General features: G+C 43.4%; 1 protein-coding gene across 7 annotated transcripts in view; it reads right to left on the bottom strand.

Annotated features, from left to right (window-relative positions):
- rap1gapa (RAP1 GTPase activating protein a) overlaps window positions 1-19,160 on the bottom strand; it is a 385,612-nt gene that overhangs the window by 15,051 nt on the left and 351,401 nt on the right. For all 7 annotated transcript variants that reach the window (XM_060852321.1, XM_060852322.1, XM_060852320.1 and 4 more), the window contains 4 exons: window positions 15,925-16,034; window positions 10,723-10,836; window positions 6,975-7,098; window positions 2,824-2,935 (listed from right to left, as the gene is read on the bottom strand). In XM_060852321.1, the coding sequence (XP_060708304.1) occupies window positions 2,824-2,935; window positions 6,975-7,098; window positions 10,723-10,836; window positions 15,925-16,034 (460 nt within the window). The remainder of the gene's footprint in view (window positions 1-2,823; window positions 2,936-6,974; window positions 7,099-10,722; window positions 10,837-15,924; window positions 16,035-19,160) is intronic.

Genomic DNA, 19,160 nt, shown 5'->3' with positions numbered 1-19,160 from the left:
GACTTATACAGAAGAGACAACAAAGATGGCTGCTGTGGAAATCTCACACTGAGGAATAATTCAGGCTGAAGAATGCCATCAGGAGGAACACAAGAATCTTCCTGTTGCCTTCGAGAATCTCCCGCTTGACCCTATGAGCCAACCTCCTGCTGATCATGGCCAGTCTTCAAAGGGACAATCAGACATCGCCCTGTCCCAGATCCACCCCACCCCAAGGTTCCTGTCCAATGATTTGTCATCCCATTTGCCTTCCATCTGTCCCACGGTCTCCTCCACCTCATAGTACCTCCCTCTCCACCATATTCCACAATCTCCCCTGAAACCATGGACCCTGACCCTTTGTCTAGGCCAGTGAGCAACCTGTCAATCTGATTGGATGTTGGAAAGGAAACAATATTTCAAAAATGATAGGTGATTGGTTTAGCCTCCCAGTCTGAAAGGGTTCCCCAATTATAATCCACTTCCTGCATCCTAACCCCCTCACCTCTTCCCCAGAAACATTACAACCAAAGTTTCACAAGAGTTTAGTTTGAGAGTTTACAAAGTGTTAATCACAGATTTCTCTGCAGTTCTGCCTCAGTGCGAGGTTCCCACACTAACTGGCCCCTTCAGTGCCAGGCAGGACAGACTGGTCCTGCATGTCTCTGTCCAATAGAAACCCAGATTCATAGTGAGCCAACTGACAACTGCTATTTGCATTTTACCAAAATTATGCTAATTCAATTTGATGCTCAATCTCGTAGGAGCCTTGGCTGCAGCGCATTTCTAAATGTGTCACCTACTGAGAGCCTATATGCAGGTAAAAAACAATTCCAAGCCAGAGGTTTGTATATGTAACTGAAGAAGGAAATTGATCAAGAAGAGAATTGTGAATATAAATTATGTAAAAAGAGGGCCTCAGTAAACACCTGGCATTGGAATGAAGGTAAAGATGTCAATCATCAGACACGAGAAATGATGACAACAAAGTTAATGAAAACACATGTTCAGATAGCTGCCAGAGTCCAGCAGATCGGGCAGCATCTGCAGGGTGTGGGGAGCTGAGTTTATGTTTCGGCTCAATGACCTTTCATCAGAGCTGAAGGGAGTTGGTACCGTCTTTAAACTAATGGTAGGGAAGGGAAAGCAGGAAAAACGTAAGAGAAGCTGTTTCACAGGGAAAAAGCCAGGAGGGAATGAAACACTAAAGGATTTCACAAAGCACTGCCAGAGAGAGTGGTATTGGATATAGTGAAGAAACACTTTCTCAACGACTCTTCCGCACATCCTACTGCCTGGAAATACCAGTTTCTCTATCACTGAGGCATCTGTCCCAAAGATTCTGTTTTCCCCACCAGTCCTACAGAGACATCTTCCTTTTCCAGTAACTGATCATTCCTGCCCAGTATGGTCAGTAGGGTCCTGTTTTTCCTCAATTCTCACACCACCAATCTCAAAGAATCAGCATTGATGTGGTGCAATCACCAAACATGTCACTCTCTCTGTTCAGCATTTCACAGAGACCAGTCTTTCCTCCACACCCCTGTCCACTCCTTAGTCAGCTTTAACACTCCCTCCCTTCCCTATCACACCTTTTTGTGCAAACACAGGAGATGCACTCCCTGCTCGCCCTCAGTGCTCAGTGGTCTGGCTGTGTTTCCTTCAATCTCTGATTACCTCTCTGCATTCACTGCTCACAATGCCATCTTCTCTACACTGGGGAGACCAGACATGGCTGCAGAAACTGCTTTGCTCCGAATGTGAGCTTGGCATTTTAATTCTTCACTTTGTTCCCGAACCTTTCTGTCACAGTCTGGTGCAATGTTCCAGTGAAACACAAGGAATAAGACTCAACGTTCTACACCCAACATCAAGCTCAAAACATTTGGTCAGACCCTTGACCTTCATCTTGCTGTACACGGTTGCTCTTTCTTCCTTATTATTCCACAGGGTCGGTCTTTTTCCAGTTTCTTTCTTGATCAGACCATGTTGTAATCGGGGCCACTGCCACAAGCTCAGATACACTAACTATTTTCACAATGGTGCTGTGAATTGGTCTAATGGTTTATTACAAGACTGGAAAATGCTGCAAAGAGAGGTAAAGTATTCAGCGTCATCTCAGTGAGACGCTGGGAACCTGATTGGCCATTGGCATCACTGGAAACAATGTGGGTGGGGGAGAAGTGGGAACAGGCTGTTGAGTTGGGTGATCAGCCATGATCCTAATGAATGGCAGTGGGGGTTCAAAGTGCTGAATTACCTTGGCTAACAATTTCAACTCCCCCTCCCATTCCACCAAGATCATGCAAATCCTGGGACTCCTCCACCACCAAATCCAAGCCACCTGACACCTGGAGGAAGACGGCCTCATCTTCCACCTTGGGACCCTCCAACCACACGGCATCAACATCGACTTCATCAGTTTTCTTTTTTCCCTTCCCCCCACCTCTTCCCAGATCCAACCCTCCAACTCCAACCCAGATCCACCACCCTCTTGAACTGTCCTACCTGTCCATCTTCCTTTCCACCTATCCACTCCATCCTTCTCTCTGACCTATCACCATCACTCCCCACCTGTATCTACCTATCGCCACCCTCTTATTTGTCTGTCTGCCTCATCCCCCTCATTCCTGATGAAGGGCTTATGCTCGAAATGTCAACTCTCCTGCTCCTCGGATGCTGCCTGACCTGCTGCGCTTTTCCAGCACCACAATCTTTGACTCTGACTCTCCAGCACCTGCAGTCCTCACTTTCTCCTATTTTCAGTGTACCTATGCATGAGGGACACGTGATTCCAATATATTTGTGAAAATGGAGATCAGGTATGAACCTGCTCAAACTCACCTGTCGAGCTCCCAGCACTCAGTGCACTCGTCATGCTGACACTGTCATCCAACCACGTGCTGTAGGTGAACGAGTCCCTTTTATGAGGTGTTCCGACTGAAGAAAGGCTGTCCTGTTTACACAAACAAACACTGGGGATTGATCCATGTTCAGCTAACCAGAATCTGTGAAGAACAAATGCTCAGGGTGGGAGGAACTGAGGAATAGATTAATCATTTACAGATAGACAAAGCAAAATTCTCTACATGCCAGGATTCCTTCGGGAATGGGATGGGGGTTATGCAGTGCAAGTTTACAGCTAAACTGAACTCTTTATTCGAGTTTGACAGATTCAAGTTGAACCAAGTTTTATTGGGGAATAGGGGATCACATCCGAACAACAGATTACAAATTCAAATGTTTTGACAAATACACTAACTCAGACACAAAAACTGGAGGAGGCCCTTCAGCCCCATGAACTTGCTCCACCATTCAATAAGATCATGGCTAATCATCAAGCTCAATTTGGGCAGCACGATGGCTCAATGGTTAGTACTGCTGCCTCACAGTGCTGGGGAACTAGGTTTGATTCCTGCTTTGGGTGCAGGAATTGTGCCTGTGTGGAGTTTGCACAATCTCCACGTGTCTGCGTGGGTTTCCTCCAGGTGCTCCGGTTTCCTCCCACAGTCCAAAGGTGCAGGTTAAGTGAATTGGCCATTCTAAATTGCTCATAGTGTCCATCGATGTGTGGGCTAGGTGGGTTAGCCATGGGAAATATGGGGTTTCGGGTATAGGGTGGAGGGGTTGAGTCTGGGTACAATGCCCTTTGGAGAGCCAGGGTGGACTTGATAAGCTAAATGGCCTCTTTCTACACTGTAGGGATTCTATAATTCCACTTTCCCAAATTTTATAATGTATGAAAATCTATGGATCTCCATCTTAGAAATACTCTACACACTCTTCCAAAACCTTGTAACTATTTTCCACTTTTCAATGAGACCAATTCTCATTCTTAGGAGCCACAGAAAATATGACCCATTCCACTTGTAGGACAGTCCTCTCATCGTTAAAACACAAACTCGCCAGGTTCTACCTGACCTGCTGAATATTTCTCAAGTGTACTTTTATTTCTCTGAAAGGAATCAGTTAATACAAAGGGCACAAGCTCAAAGTAAGTAATCACTTTAACAGGAGATGACCTCAATGACTACTTCCAAGTGACAGTCCTTCCAATCACTGTGATACAGCTAGTATTCACCTGTCTAAATAAATCCCCCAGTCCTTCTACCCCACCAATCTCCAGATACCTCTGCCATGTCCACCACCCACAGTCAGATCCCACCACCAGAGATATATTTCCCTCCCTACTCCCTACCCCTTTCAGCATTCTGCAGAGACCATTCCCTCCGTGACTCGCTTGTTAGATCCACACATCACACCACCCCGCCCCCTACCAACCCACCTTCCATTCCCAGCACCTTCCCTTGCCACTGCAAGAAGTGTAAGACCTGCTCCCACACCTCTCCCCTCACCTCTATACAAGGCCCCAAATGATCCTTCCACATCTGAAAGAGATTTTGCTGCACATCCAAACACCTTACCTATTGTATCCATTGCTCTTGATGTGGTCTCCTCTGCATCAGGGAGACAGGATGCCAACGTGTGGAATCTCTAGTACAGGTGCACCAAACAACCTCATTGCTTTGTGACCAACCACTTCAACTCCCCCTCCCACTCCGCCAAGGGCATGCAAGTCCTGGGTCTCCTATACTGCCAAACTCTAGCTACTCGACACCTGGAGGAAGAGCGCCTCATCTTCCGCCTTGGGACCTTCCAACTACATGGGACCAATGTTGATTTCACCAGTTTTCCCATCTCCCCTACCCCACCTTATCCCAGGTCTAACCCTCCAACTCAACACTACCCCCTTCAGCTGTCCTATCTGTCCATCTTCCTTCCCACCTATCCACCCCACCCTCCTCTCCGACCTATCACCATCACTCCCACCTTCATCGACCTATCGCTTTCCCAGCTACCCTCCCGGAGCCCCACCACCCCTCCCATTTATCTCTCAGCTTACACCTGAGACGTTGACTCTCCTGCTCCTTGGATGCCGCCTGACTGGCTGTGCTTTTCCAGCACCACACTTTTTGACTCTGATCTCCATTATCTGCAAATAAACCAGATCCCCACTCAGCTGTCAGACAGCATCCCACAGGGTTTAATTCCTAAATCTCTTTCAGATGGATGGCTCGTTTGAACACAAGATACAGTAAGTTGTGGTAACACCTCAATATTTCATGGAATAAGGTTTATTGATGTTTGTCATAATCTGATTAGCTCTATGACTGAAACAAGTTCAGCCAGGTGGACCTCCTAGAAAACGAGTTCCATGATTGGGGCTGTTAATCTGGTCCAATCAGGGAGCCCTGGCTGACAGATATAAACAGGAGTGTCTCCCCCTCCAACGCTATTTTGATTTAGTCCCTGCCCTCCCCTTCACTGCTTGATCACACAGCATTGCCCTTTGATGTGAAGGGCACTGCTTGTCACAGGCCACTCGGGTGTTTTCCTATTTAAAAAAAAATAAACAGGGGATTCCAAAAAAATATAACCAGGAGATTAGAATCTTAAAAAAAATAAACAGGAGTGTCTCCCCCTCCAACTCTATTTTGATTTAATCCCTGCCCTCCCCTTCACTGTCTGATCACACAGCCTTGCCCTCTGAGAAGGGTACTGCTTGTCACTCAGGTGTTTCCTTTCTTCCAACAAAGAACTCACAAATGTCAGAGGTCCTGTTCACTCCGGAGCTGACTCTGAGGGAGTTGGATCAGTGTCAGGTTCTCACTGTGTCTAAATAAAGAGTGACTTGGTGACAGGACACCTGCCTCTGTGGAGTTATTCCACTTAGTGTCATCAGTTAACAAAGAAATATCGTGTGTCCCTGGAGGTAGTTTAGTGACATAAGCCAAATTTTGTTCTGACTCAGTTCAACATCACCTCTAAACTTGCTTTGGGGAGAAACTTACATTCTGTCATTAGCATCCATGTAAAGATAGCATTACAGTGAACAGCTGCTACATAACCAGAATACATTTCCCCGAATTGTTGCTGTTATCGGCACATTTCGATGGAAGTACTGAACACAGCTTTATAAACTCCCAACCTGCTCAATCTGCTTCCCAGCCCTACACTGACATCGACTCTTTATAAATGTCACACAGTTATAGGTTTCAGTCGCCTGGGATTCTCTTTCAAACATTTTGACTTTTAACCAAAACCTTTATGGAAATAAGAATATCTTGAATTTAATTGGATGGGCAGTTAGTTTCTAAGAAAATTTCACGACACCAGCCAATAAAATTACTGCTAAAGAGAGTTTCACTTTAAAACCTATGACAGTGAAAAAGAATGGTCAATAACAACTCCTGCATTGAATTGCTGGGTACTGTGTTTGAGGTGGCTTCATATCTGATAGACACTGGCCAGGAAGCTAATGGCTGTGTTTTACATGATGAAGCGTTAAAACTCATGTCTGAGATGGTGTTTAGCCAGGTTCTCATTAGCTCACGCAGTTAGAGCTGGAGTGTGTGAGGGGAGGATTCGAGGTTATTTGGTCAGGTTCTGCTGAGATGGTTGATCTCCATTAGGGAGTTGTAAGGATGGTTTGACTCTCACAATGGGCAGTACATTTAAGAGAGAGATAAATTTCTAGATTTTAAGGCATCAAGAGATGTGGGGAGGAAGCAGGAATATGGCATCGAAATAGTTATCAGCCATGATCCTACTGAATGGTGAAGTTGGGCTGAAGGGCTGCTATCTATATTCCAAAGGGGCAAAACCAGTGTCCCTGATTACCAGTGATTACTGAGGGAAGGTGTATTCCTCCAGCAGTAATGTGGAACGGCAGTGAGCTCAATATGGTGCCTTCTGTGTAGACCCCAACATTCATGACATTCAAACATGTCGAGTGATCCTCTGGGAAGAATAGAGGCAGGATGTGAATTCGGGGGATATCACATTCCACCATGAAGCTTTGGCAAAACTGAATGAGTGAGGAGGAAACTGGGACAGAACAAATGCCAGTTAGTCATAGTTGGAGAGCAGTGACTTGAGTTTAACCAATTGGGTGAACCCAGACCAAGGCGGTATTGTTTAGTGTTTTCAGTTACCATTCCAGTATCGTAGTCTTCGAGAACTTCATTCTCCTCCACAACGCTGGCAAAGCTGCTGGCATTCGAAGATGATCGCGAGAGATCCTGACCATCATTTAAAACTTTCTGATTTGTTACGGCTCTAAAAGTGAAGGAAACAAACAGTCACCTTCTAGTTGGTTACTTTTCATTAATACGTATTTAATGAACAAACCTATTTTTCTGGAGAATCCATTTCTGTTAATGAAGTTTAAAGTGTACATGTTCTATTTTATGATTTCTCAATTGCTATAAAATTAAAATAAGTTCTGCTACATGTATTCACAACCTTCACATGCATTACACCCATTACAACCAATGTGACCCAGAGAACAGTTCACCAGCACTGAGCTGGCACTGGGCCAGAATTCACTGCTCCAGTTACAAAAGCAAATTCAATGTGAAATCAGATTCTGCAAATAAACTAAAGAGAGAGGGAAAGGAAGATTGGATTGAGCGAAAATAAAAGAAAGACAGAATGATAATGTGAAAAATAATAATAAAGGATTAACAAATGTTAACTTATACTGGGACAAATCCTATCTTCTATAGAAAGTTTATTTCAAAGCTAGTACAAAAGACAGGAACTTCACACAGTCCAATACGTTGACAATAGTCCATAAAACTATAAGACATAGATAGGAGCAATGCAGGCCATTCAGCCAATTAAGTGTGTTTCATCATCCAACGAGATCATGGCTGATCTGCTAATCCTCAACTTCACTTACTGCCTTTTCCTCATGAGCTTGACTTCCCCGTTACTGGTTCATCCATCTACTTACATAGAACATAGAGCGTAAAGCACAGTACAGGCCCTTCAGCCCTCAATGTTGCGCCAACCTGTGGAAATAATCTGATGCCCATCTAACCTACACTGTTCCATTATTATCCATATGTATGTCCAATGCCCATTTAAATGCCCTTAACATCGACGAGTCTACTACTGTTGTAGGCAGGCTGTTCCATTCCCGTACTACTCTCTGTGAAGAAACTCCCCCTAATATCTGTCCTAAATCTATCACCCCACAATTTAAAGCTAGATCTCGTGTTAGCCATCACTATCTGAGGAAAAAGGCTCTCACTGTCAACCCTAGATAACCCTCTGATTATCTTATACATCTCAATTAAGTCACCTCTCAACCTTCTTCACTCCAACGAAAACAGCCTTTCCTCGTAAGACCTTCCCTCTTACCAGGCAACATCCTAGTAAATCTCCTCTGAACCCTTTCCAATGTTGCAACATCCTTCCTACAATGCCTACCAGAACTACACGCAATACTCCAGGTGCAGCCTTACCAGTGTCTTGTACAGCTGTAGCATGACCTCGTGGCTCTGAAATTCAATGCCCCTACTGATAAACGCCAACACACCATATGCCTTCTTAACAATCCCATCAACCTTGTTGGCAACTTTCAGTGAACTACCTCACATGTTTCCACATTAAACTCCATTTGCCACTTCTCAGCCCAGCTCTGCATCTTCTCATGTCCCACTGTAACCCACAACATCCTTTGGCACTATCCACAAATTTACTAACCCATCCTTCTATGCTCACATCCAGATCATTTATAAAAATGACAAACAGCAGTGGCCCCAAAACAGATCCTAGTGGCACACCACTGGTAACTGAATATTTCCCATCAACCACCACTCTTTGTCTTCTTTCAGCTAGCCAATTTCTGATCCAAACCGCTAAATCACCTTCAATCCCTAAACTCTGTATTTTATGTAATAAACTACTGTGTGGAACCTTATCAAATGCATTCAATTTCTGCTTTCAATAGACTTAATGACCTAGCCTCAACATCCCTTTGTGGTAAAGAATTCATCCCCTTCACTACATTCAGACAAAAAAAATTCCTCACCTTTGTTTTAAATGGGTGACCCTTTACTCGGAGATGATGCCCTCTGGTCCTAGATTGCCCCTACAAGGGGAAACCTCCTTTCTGCATTTACCCTGTCAAGCCCACCATGTAAGTTTCAACAAAGTCACCGCACATTCTTATAAACCACAATGAGTACAGGCCCAACCTCCTCAACCTCTCCTCATAAACAATCCCTCCATAACAAGGAAAGGTAATGAACATTCTCTGGACTACCTCCAGGGCCAGTATATCTTTCCTACAGTAAAGGAACCAAAGTTGTTCACAGTATTCCAGCTGTGATCTCACAATTATCTTGTATAGTTTGGCAAGAGCTCCCTACTTTTCAAATCCAATCCATTTGAAATAAAGGCCAAAAGTCCGTTTGTTTTCCTATTGCCTGTGTTTTGTGATTCATATACAAGGGTTCCCAAAAATCCCTCTGTGCTGCAGCTTTCTGCAGTCTTTCTCCATTTAATTAATATTCAGTTCCTCGATTCTAAAAACAGTAAACACACTAGGGGTCCTTTCTTTAATAAAAGTTAGAGGTGATCTGACACAGGTCTCTACAAGTATCAAGTGAATATGAAGACATGAAGTACGATATGAAGATAGGATAGTGAAGAAGGTGTTTGGTATGCATTCCTTTATTGGTCAGTACATTGAGTGTACGTTGGGAGGTCATGTTGCAGCTGTACAGCTTAGGCCACTTTTGAAATATTGCGTGCACTTCTGCTGTCCCTCCTGTCAGAAGGATGTTGTGAAACTTGAAAGGGTTCAGAAAGGATAACTAGACAAAGTCTTTTCCCTGGCATCGGGGAGTCCAGAACTAGAGGGCATAGGTTTAGGGTGAGAGGGGTAAGATATAAAAAGGACCTAAGGGGCAACTTTTTCACACAGAGGGTGGTACATGTATGGAATGAGCTGCCAGAGGATGTGGTGGAGGCTGGTACAATTACAGCATTTAAAAGGCATCTGGATGGGTATATGAATAAGAAGGATTTAGAGCGATATGGGCTGGGTGCTGGCAAATGGGACTAGATTAGGTTGAGATATCTGGTCGGCATGGACAAGTTGGACCAAAGGGCCTGTTTCCGTACTGTACATCTCTATGACTCTAAGTGGATCAATAGGGTGGCTAAATAGGGCGACACAGTGGCACAGTGGTTAGCACTGCTGCCTCACAGCGCCAGAGACCCGGGTTCAATTCCCGACTCAGGCGACTGACTGTGTGGAGTTTGCATGTTCTCCCCGTGTCTGCGTGGGTTTCCTCCGGGTGCTCCGGTTTCCTCCCACAGTCCAAAGATGTGCGGGTCAGGTGAATTGGCCATGCTAATTGCCCATAGTGTTAGGTAAGGGGTAAATGTAGGGGTATGGGTGGGTTGCGCTTCGGCGGGTCGGTGTGGACTTGTTGGGCCAAAGGGCCTGTTTTCACACTGTAAGTAATCTAATCTAATCTAAACAGTAGAAGACGTTTATTTGGGGAGGGGTGTGCTTATCCAAACCTGTGTGTTTCAAATTTAAGATAGTCACTGATAAAACCACTAAGGAAATGAGGAAGGATCTTCTTTATGAAGGCAGTGTTTAAAATGTGCTCTCACTTGGAGTAATTGAGGAAATCATAAAGATCCATTGATGAGGTAATTGGATCAGTACAGGCTTGAAGGGCTGAATGGCCTACTCCTGCTCCTATTTTCTATGTTTGACAGCGATTGAACTTCTTTTACCTCTAAGTCAAGAATAATGCTTTCAGAACAAGCCTAATGTCCTTGTCATCTTCCAATGCAGCACTGAGATTTGTCAATGGCAAGAAGATTCTGGAATTACTGAGTGGGTCTGTGTGAGCCAAAGTCACCTGGACATACCTATTCTTGGTGGTAGGTATCTCTGGAGAACTCTGATTGGATGAATTATCAGACTTTGGTTCCTGTGAGACGTGCCCACTGTCTGGGGTTTTCTGGGTACTTGACGTGCTCTCTCTGTGGAAATCAAAGAACATGAAAAACTGAATATTTAAAAGCAAATTTACTGCAAGAATTAATTCAGTAATCAAAATTTTATCTCAAGGATTACAATGCCATTCAAATTCAGTCAGGGAGCAGTCTGAAATGTCTATAGTAGAGTCGTAGAGATATACAGCATGGAAACAGACCTTTCGGTCCAAATTATCCATGCTGACCAAACATCTCAGTCTCATTTGCCAGCATTTGGCCCATATCCCTCCAAACTCTTCCTATTCATATACCCATCCAGATGCTCTTAAATGTTGTAATTGTACCAGCCTCCACCACTTCCTCTGGCAGCTCATTCCATACACACACCACCCTCTGCATGAACAATTTGCTCCTCAGCTCCTATTTAATGCTTTCCCTCTCACCTTAAACCTATTGCTGTAGTTTTCAACTCCCCTATCCTGGGGAAAAGACCTTGTCTATTTACCCTCTCCATGTCCCTCATAATTTTATAAACCTTTATAAGATCACTCCTCAGCCTCCGACACTCCAGGGAAAACAGCCCCAGCCTGTTCAGCCTCTCCCTATAGCTCAAGCCCTCGAACCCTGGCAACATCCTTGTAAATATTTTCTGAACCCTTTCATGTTTCATAACATCCTATAGAAAGGAGATTAGAATTGCACACAATATTCCAAAAGAGACATCACCAATGTCTTGTGCAGCTACAACATGACTTCCCAACTCCTGTACTCAATATTATGACCAATGAAGGCAAATATACAAAACACCTTCTTCACCACCTTCTTTTCTAAGTGATGATCTTAAATGTACGTTCTTCAATTATCCACTCACTAAACTAGGCTAATAGTTTTCCAGGAAAACAGAACTGCATTTTTATAGCACACTTCATGATTTCAGGATAGCCTGAAGCAGTTTGCAGACACTGAAATAGTTTCAAATGTTGTATGAAATCTGGGAGTTAATTTGTGTGCAGCAAGCTCCCACAAACAGCACTGTAATAACAATAGAGTGTCTGTCCTGAGGTGTTTGCTCATAGTTAGATGTTGCCTAGAACACCAGGAGATCTCCCACACTCTTCTTTAACTAGTGCCACGGTCACCCGAAAGGACAGCCAGACCGTGGCTTTGTGTGTCCTTGGAAAGAGGTACCTTTACAGTACAGCTCTGCTTCAGTGTTTAATACTGTACCCTGACATATCCATACACTGAAGCAGGAGGAGAAGTTATTTTGAGATATAGTCATCTCATTGTTAACATGTAACTCAGTATAAACATTGGTTTCCTACCTCCTATTCTGGATCCTCTCCCTAGCCTGTAGCCAACTCCAAAATGGGAGAAAAGAAAATCAGACTTCTTTTAAAATAAAAGAAAAAAGACAAAAATTGTCCACAAGGGGCATAATTAGATTAACTGAAAACCAAACACCAGAAACTAATGGAGGAGAGGGGAGGTTAAATTAAAGTTGGATGGGGATATAATGCACCCTTGAAACCCCCACCACTCATCTCCCTCCACCACCACCCTCTCCCCCCAACCCACTCAGAGTTGCAGATATGTACAGCACGGAAACAGACCCTTCGGTCCAACCTGTCCATGCCGACCAGATATCCAAACCCAATCTAGTCCCTCCTGCCAGCACCTGGCCCATATCCCTCCAAACCCTTCCTATTCATATACCCATCCAAATGCCTCTTAAATGTTGCAATTGTACCAGCCTTCACCACTTCCTCTGGCAGCTCATTCCATACACATACCACCCTCTGTGTGAAAAAGTTGCCTCTTAGGTCGTTTTATATCTTTCCCCTCTCACCCTAAACCTATACCCTCTAGTTCTGGACTCCCCGACGCAAGGGAAAAGACTTTGTTGATTTATCCTATTCATGCCCCTCGTAATTTTATAAACCTGTATAAGTTCATCTCTCAGCCTCCGACGCTCCAGGGCATACAGCCCCAGCCTGTTCAGCCTCTCCCTATAGCTCTAATCCTCCAACTCTGGCAACATCGTTGTAAATCTTTTCTGAACTCTTTGAAGTTTCACAAAGTCTTTCCGATAGGAAGGAGACCAGAATTACACACCGCTCCCAGAAAACCTCACAGGTACCAGTGGAAAAGCTCAACTGGTTTTTATACGTCAATGTTCAACTCTTCCTTTTTCTCATATGCATAAATTCTCTTACATAAAACTCAGCTTTTCTTTTTCCCATCGCCAAATCACCAGTGGTTTATTTTTCATCTATGAAGCACCACCAATAAATCACTCGTGTTCCAATGAATCATTTGTGTGTGAAGTCTGTTCAAGGCAGTGCAGATGGTGAAAGGTGAGGGACAGGTAGGGAGTGCAGAACTCAGCTCAGTGTTAAACTCCATTGAGCATCAGTTGCTCCTAATGACCACTGAAGCTGTCCCGGATTACCCTGCGAGGGACCTGCATGTCTAACATTGTCACTGGAGTGTTAATCCTGAGCAAGGGCTCATGACTCAGGGAACTCAATATCATAACCTTTCAATTCAGAGGTGAGTATGATATCCCTGAGTCGGGATTAGCAGACTCCATGATATCCCTGAGTCGGGATTAGCAGACTCTCCATGATATCACTGAGTCGGGATTAGCAGACTCTCCATGATATCCCTGAGTCGGGATTAGCAGATTCTCCATGACGTTGAATGAATGGAGCTTCTCAAGCTCGAGTAAAAGACCATGAGGATTTTCAGATTCTCCTCAGGAAACCTCTCCTGCCCTTGGCCCATGGCCATATTGCTGACAGCTCCTTGACAGATTATTCCTGTATCCTTTCAATGACCTTGTCATGTTCCTTAAAGCAGGACACAACATAACCAGAGGTTTTTAAGTGGTATAACATCACTGTTGTGTTCTTTATGCCCATTTTATAAAGCCTAAGATCTCTTTGCTTTTTTAAAGAAAAATTGATCAACTTGTCCTTCCCTTTTACACAGTTCAGCCGTAAGCATTACATCCTTCTGTGAACCATTTAAGATTTTGACCAGTTAGCTTACGCTTTATTTTATTCTCCCTCTCAAGACCAGCCCGTCTCATTAAACCATCACCACACATTAAACCATCACCTCACATTAAATGTTATCCAATATCTGTTTAGTCTCTTAACCCCTTTCTGTTCTCTTCTATGAAGGCTGATGTAGGGTATAGATTTACAGAGCTGAAAAATGTGTTGCTGGAAAAGCGCAGCAGGTCAGGCAGCATCCAAGGAGCAGAAGAATCGATGTTTCGGGCATAAGCCCTTCTTCAGGAATCACAGTAGGTTACCTACTGCGAATCCTCTCGCAAGGATGCCTTCCTTGAAGAAGCTCTCTTCCTCCCTCTACATTCCTGAAGAAGGGCTTATACCCGAAACGTCGATTCTCCTGCTCCTTGGATGCTGCCTGACCTGCCGCGCTTTTCCAGCAACACATTTTCAGCTCTGATCTCCAGCATCTGCAGTCCTCACTTTCTCCTATAGATTTACAGAGCCAACAGTAGCCCCAAATTGTGACACAAATATTCTCTGTGTGCACCATCAACAATTTTGACTTTCATTATTGTTGTGTTTTCCTTCTTTAAGAAATTCTGTATCGAAACTGTGAAGATTTGAAAACTACTGATAGTTTTACATCAATGAAGGAGAGACCCACTGTTATGAGACTCAGAAAAGAAGTAAAATAAAGGATTTAAAGTAAGAAAGGAATTCGTAGCAGGATTTGGAGGAATTCACAACTGGCTAAATCCAGAAAATCAGAACCAGAATAATTATTTTGAATTTAGGTAAAATGTTATATTAAGGAAGTGGTCTTATTGTCATGAAGAACATAGATAGAGAAAGTCATTCAGTTCTTCCACCTGGACAGCATGTGACATCCCCTCCCTACCAAATAGTATCCAGTAATTCCCTAAGTGACTGGAGAATTGTAATCTCAACTAATCTAATCAAACTCTACTTCAAATGCACACTGTGTATGTGAGGAGCTAATTTTAAAATTTGCTTTTTTTTTAACCAGCGTGATGGCTTCCTGACAATTTTAAGTTCACCTTTCCCACATCACTTCTCAAAGATTTCTTCTGAAATCACTCCCTTCACCAGGTTGAAAAGGTTTATTGATGTGAGCTCATTGCTGTCAATATCTAATAGTTGATGAAACAGTAGGTTTCTTTGGCCATCAGAATTATTTAACAAAAGATGCATTTCACAATTAGTCTGTTGTTTTTCAAATCACCAAACAGAAAAGGCAAGAGAGGATTTCAAAGTCTCTGTGATAACTGGAGCAAAATGAAATGATCAGGATTCTCCTGGTGCTGAACAATTCCACTCGAGTTCCCATGACAGGCGGGTGGCCTGCAGTTTTACTGTAGCCAGAAACTTGGATAATGTAACATATTTCTTCATTCAACACTATTGCTTTCAACATGAACTGGACTTGATCCAGCAGCCTCATTAAATAACACAGCTTTCCTGTAAAAATGTCCATTTGTTAGAAATACACCATGTGATCATGAAAATTGGGTTGAAATATATCCCACCCATCACTTGGACCTGATCTTGACCTGATGATGTGATTATCTGAGTTGCTTTCTGCACCAAAATCAATAAAGATCTGTGAAAAACATATTAAAAATTCCCTTTAATGCTACAGAATATTAAAAAAAGCATTCTGGACTACCCACCCCCAATAAAATCTCTGCATTCCTCTGGTACAAGCCCGCATGTGCCTCCTGCATTTACATTCAGTATCAGCAGACCATGTAATCAGTGTCACCTCTGTGCATTTTCCAACTCATCAACACCCACCAACAGTGCTCTGCTCTCCTGGTTTACATTTCTGACGTGGAGGTGCCAGTGTTGAACTGGGGTGAACAAAATTTACATTCGTCACAATGGACTGAATAATGTTCTTCTGCCCAGTAATAATACTATGACTCTGTCAACATCTCGGAGAGATTATGGTTCAGGTCACCTTTCAGTCTGAGGTGTTCATCAAAGCCATAACATTACACTTTTATGAAAGTGGTTTAATGGAAACAATGGTGCAATGGTTTTCCCAGTAAAAGTGTACTGCAGCAAAACAGCAAATACTGACTCGCACCTTCTCTCCACCACCTCTTGGATGTTCTCTATTCCGATGGCACTGCTGCGGCGGGAGCTGAAAGGTCCGGATTTCTTCCTCGTTGGGCTTTTCCCCGGAATAATCAATGACTGTGAAAATATATTTAGTGTCATACACCCAACAGAAAATACATGCAACAGGCCTCATATTATAATACATGTTGCATAATGGACCATTTCAGCATACATTGATTTGCATGCAGTTATATTTCAAAATCAATAGATGTGCTAAAAAAAATCACATTTATTTATGGGAATTTTCTGTGCACAAAGGTTGCTCAGGTGGATTGTTTAGTGACATTGCAAAAATGGAACCTTTACCATGACAGGTCTCTCACCAATGCAGAAACATTTTGATTACAGTGAGTTTACATTGGGCAAACAAGCTGGGACTAGAGAATTAATAACATCCGGATAAGGGAACAAACAATTATGCATTTGCTTGATGTTCATGTCGCCGTTATTTAATAGAGCTTCTAATTTAATTAAAATATCCAAATACTTGAAGTGTTTGTTTGATCTTACTGGAAGAGGGATTTCCCAGCTCATTGCTTTACTATGGAGTTTCCAACACTGGTTAAGTAACAGGGAACATCTATTTATTTAAAGTATTTAATTCTTTTGTGACTGTTAATCCTTAAAATTCTTTTGGGGTTTTGGTGGAAAATATTAATTATTCATTTTGCTTTTTAATCATTCCATTTCCAACTAATATCCTTGGCCTTTTATCAGCTCTTTAGCTCTGGCCTTGTCCTGATGTTGAACTTCATTTAGTAATTGAACAAAAGACAAAGATCTTTCCCAGGACTCTCCTCAGTGTCATTCTCAGGCAGGATGCAGGGCTCCACCTGAAAGGTGCTGATTTCAATGTTGCTCCGGGAGAATGAAGGTGGATTTTAGTCTATGCAACAAGCAAGGATCCTTTCTCGTTTCTTACCCTCTCCCACTACCACCATTCCATTCCTACTATTTGGCCTCCACCAGAGTTTCAAATGCATCACAGATGTTGGGCATGAAATTGGCTGCTGTCTCATCACTTAGAACTAACATTGAGAGGAGCAAATTTGGCCCCACTGAGAACCTAAGGGTCAAAACCAGCTTTTTATTCCAAAGAAAGGCAAGACCAGGTTCCATAGGAGTTTGTGCCAAATGTCTATAACTCATAACATGAATCAACAAGTCAGAATTTGCTGCTTATAATTTCATGGACATTCACTCATGTTATGTTGAGGAATTAGAGCCCATGTGAAATTATCTTGAGAAAATGTCAATGCATGTCCGCTCCTTAGCGAAGCATCTTTATGTCCATGTTTGCAGAACTGTTGAGTCCCACTGTATTTGCTCTTTTGAACCAAGGAACATGTTTCCATGCTCCTCAGGACAAGTCTGTTTGACATTAAATGAGGTTGAGTTAAGAATGGAAAAGGCTGAGCACTAGTTGTCATGCCTTCTGTGCACTTAGTTCCATCAAGATGTGTGAAAATCAGAGGAACACCAACAGATTTTAAACAAGTTAATGTAACACCATCTCTGAAACTATTTGTAAACACATTTAACAGTTACATCAATAACTTAACTATTACACATGTGACATCAAAATAAAACAATATCTGTAGTTCTTACAAATAAATAAAATTCAACTTCATCCTTTTGTTACAGGAGAGATCTCTCTCCATTTTTCACCTGACATGTTTCCAAAAAATTATAAATAATCTGTGCTATAACCAACATGATTTCCTCCCCATCCCCCCCGTCCCACCAAAAGGCATTCCCCCCAACCATCACCCATGTCCCACTCTCTCACCACTACCCCACCCCCACCACCACCCTACCCATGATCCCCCCAAACGACCAAGCCCCAGATCTGGCTCAGGCAAAAGCCAACAAGTATTAAAGGTTCAAGAATACTTTGATACTTTCACTTGTGTTTATTTCCTGGTATCTAACAAGTTAATTAGTTTAGAAAAGAGAAGCTTTTCCTCCATTCTGAGAATTTGCTGCTGCCCATTCTATTCCAAAACTGATGGCCCCTCTGTATTCCTGCAGCCAAATCCTACCGTCCTAACTTTGCAATATTAGGTAGCTTTTGGTAACCTTCCAAACATCCCTCATGGTTAAAGTTCTCATCTAAAACATAGTTGTTTCATTAGTAGGAGACTGTCTCTAGTACTTTGTATTCCAGCAGGTTGCAATTCATTTGTCAATACCTCGGCCATCCTGAAGGCTTTTTGCTGGGGTTTGGTAGTGTGCAGTTTGGGAAAAAAATCTCCTTAAATAGGTTTTTAGCACAGCCCATGGTATTAATTGAACATTCATTTTGAATTAATGTTCCTTTAATTCATGATTTGGTTCTTACTATTCAAGAGTGTAGTGCTGGAAAACTACAGCAAGTCAGGCAGCATCCGAGGAACAGGAAAATCGATGTTTCAGGCAGGAGCTCTTCATCAAGAATGAGGCTGGAAGCCTCGAACTTGGTGAGATAAATGGGAAGAGGGTGGGGTGAGGCTGGGGAAAAGTAGCAAAGATTACAATAGGTGAATGGGGGTGGGGATGGAGGTGATAGGTCAGAGAGGAGGGTGGAGTGAATAGATGGGAAAGAAGATTGACAGGAGGGATAGGTCATGAGGACAGTGCTGAACTGGAAGGTTAGAACTGGTGTAAGTTGGAGGGAGGAGAAATGAGGAAACTGGTGAATTCCACATTGATGCCCTCAGGTTGAAGTGTTCCGAGGTGGAAGATGAGGGAGGTGAGGGAGCGGCGGTGGAGGAGGCCCAGGACCTGCATGTCCTTGGCAGAGTGGGAGGCGGAGTTGAAGTGTTTGGCCACAGGGCGGTGTGATTGGTTGGTGCGGGTGTCCCGGAGATGTTCTCTGAAGCGCTCTGTGAGTAGGTGTCCTGTCTCCCCAACGTAAAGGAGACCACATCGGGATCAACGGATACAATAAATGACGTGTGTGGATGTGCAGGTGAAACTTTGATGGATGTGGAAGGCTCCTTTGGGGCCTTGGATGGAGGTGAGGGGAGAGGTGTGGGCACAGGTTTTGCAATTCCTGCGGTGGCAGGCGAAGGTGCTAGGAGGGGAGAGTGGGTTGTTGGAGGGGTGCGTGGAGCTAACGAGAGAGTCGCAGAGGGAACAGTTTTTAACGGAAAGTGGATAGGGGTAGGGAGGGAAATATATCTCTGGTGGTGGAGTCTGCTTGTTGGTGGCGGAAATGGT

This window comes from Hemiscyllium ocellatum, chromosome 37 (genome assembly GCF_020745735.1).
Source record: "Hemiscyllium ocellatum isolate sHemOce1 chromosome 37, sHemOce1.pat.X.cur, whole genome shotgun sequence".
NCBI lineage: Eukaryota > Metazoa > Chordata > Chondrichthyes > Orectolobiformes > Hemiscylliidae > Hemiscyllium > Hemiscyllium ocellatum.
Note: the sequence above shows the minus strand (reverse complement) of the source record. Positions and strands in the feature narration are given on the sequence as shown.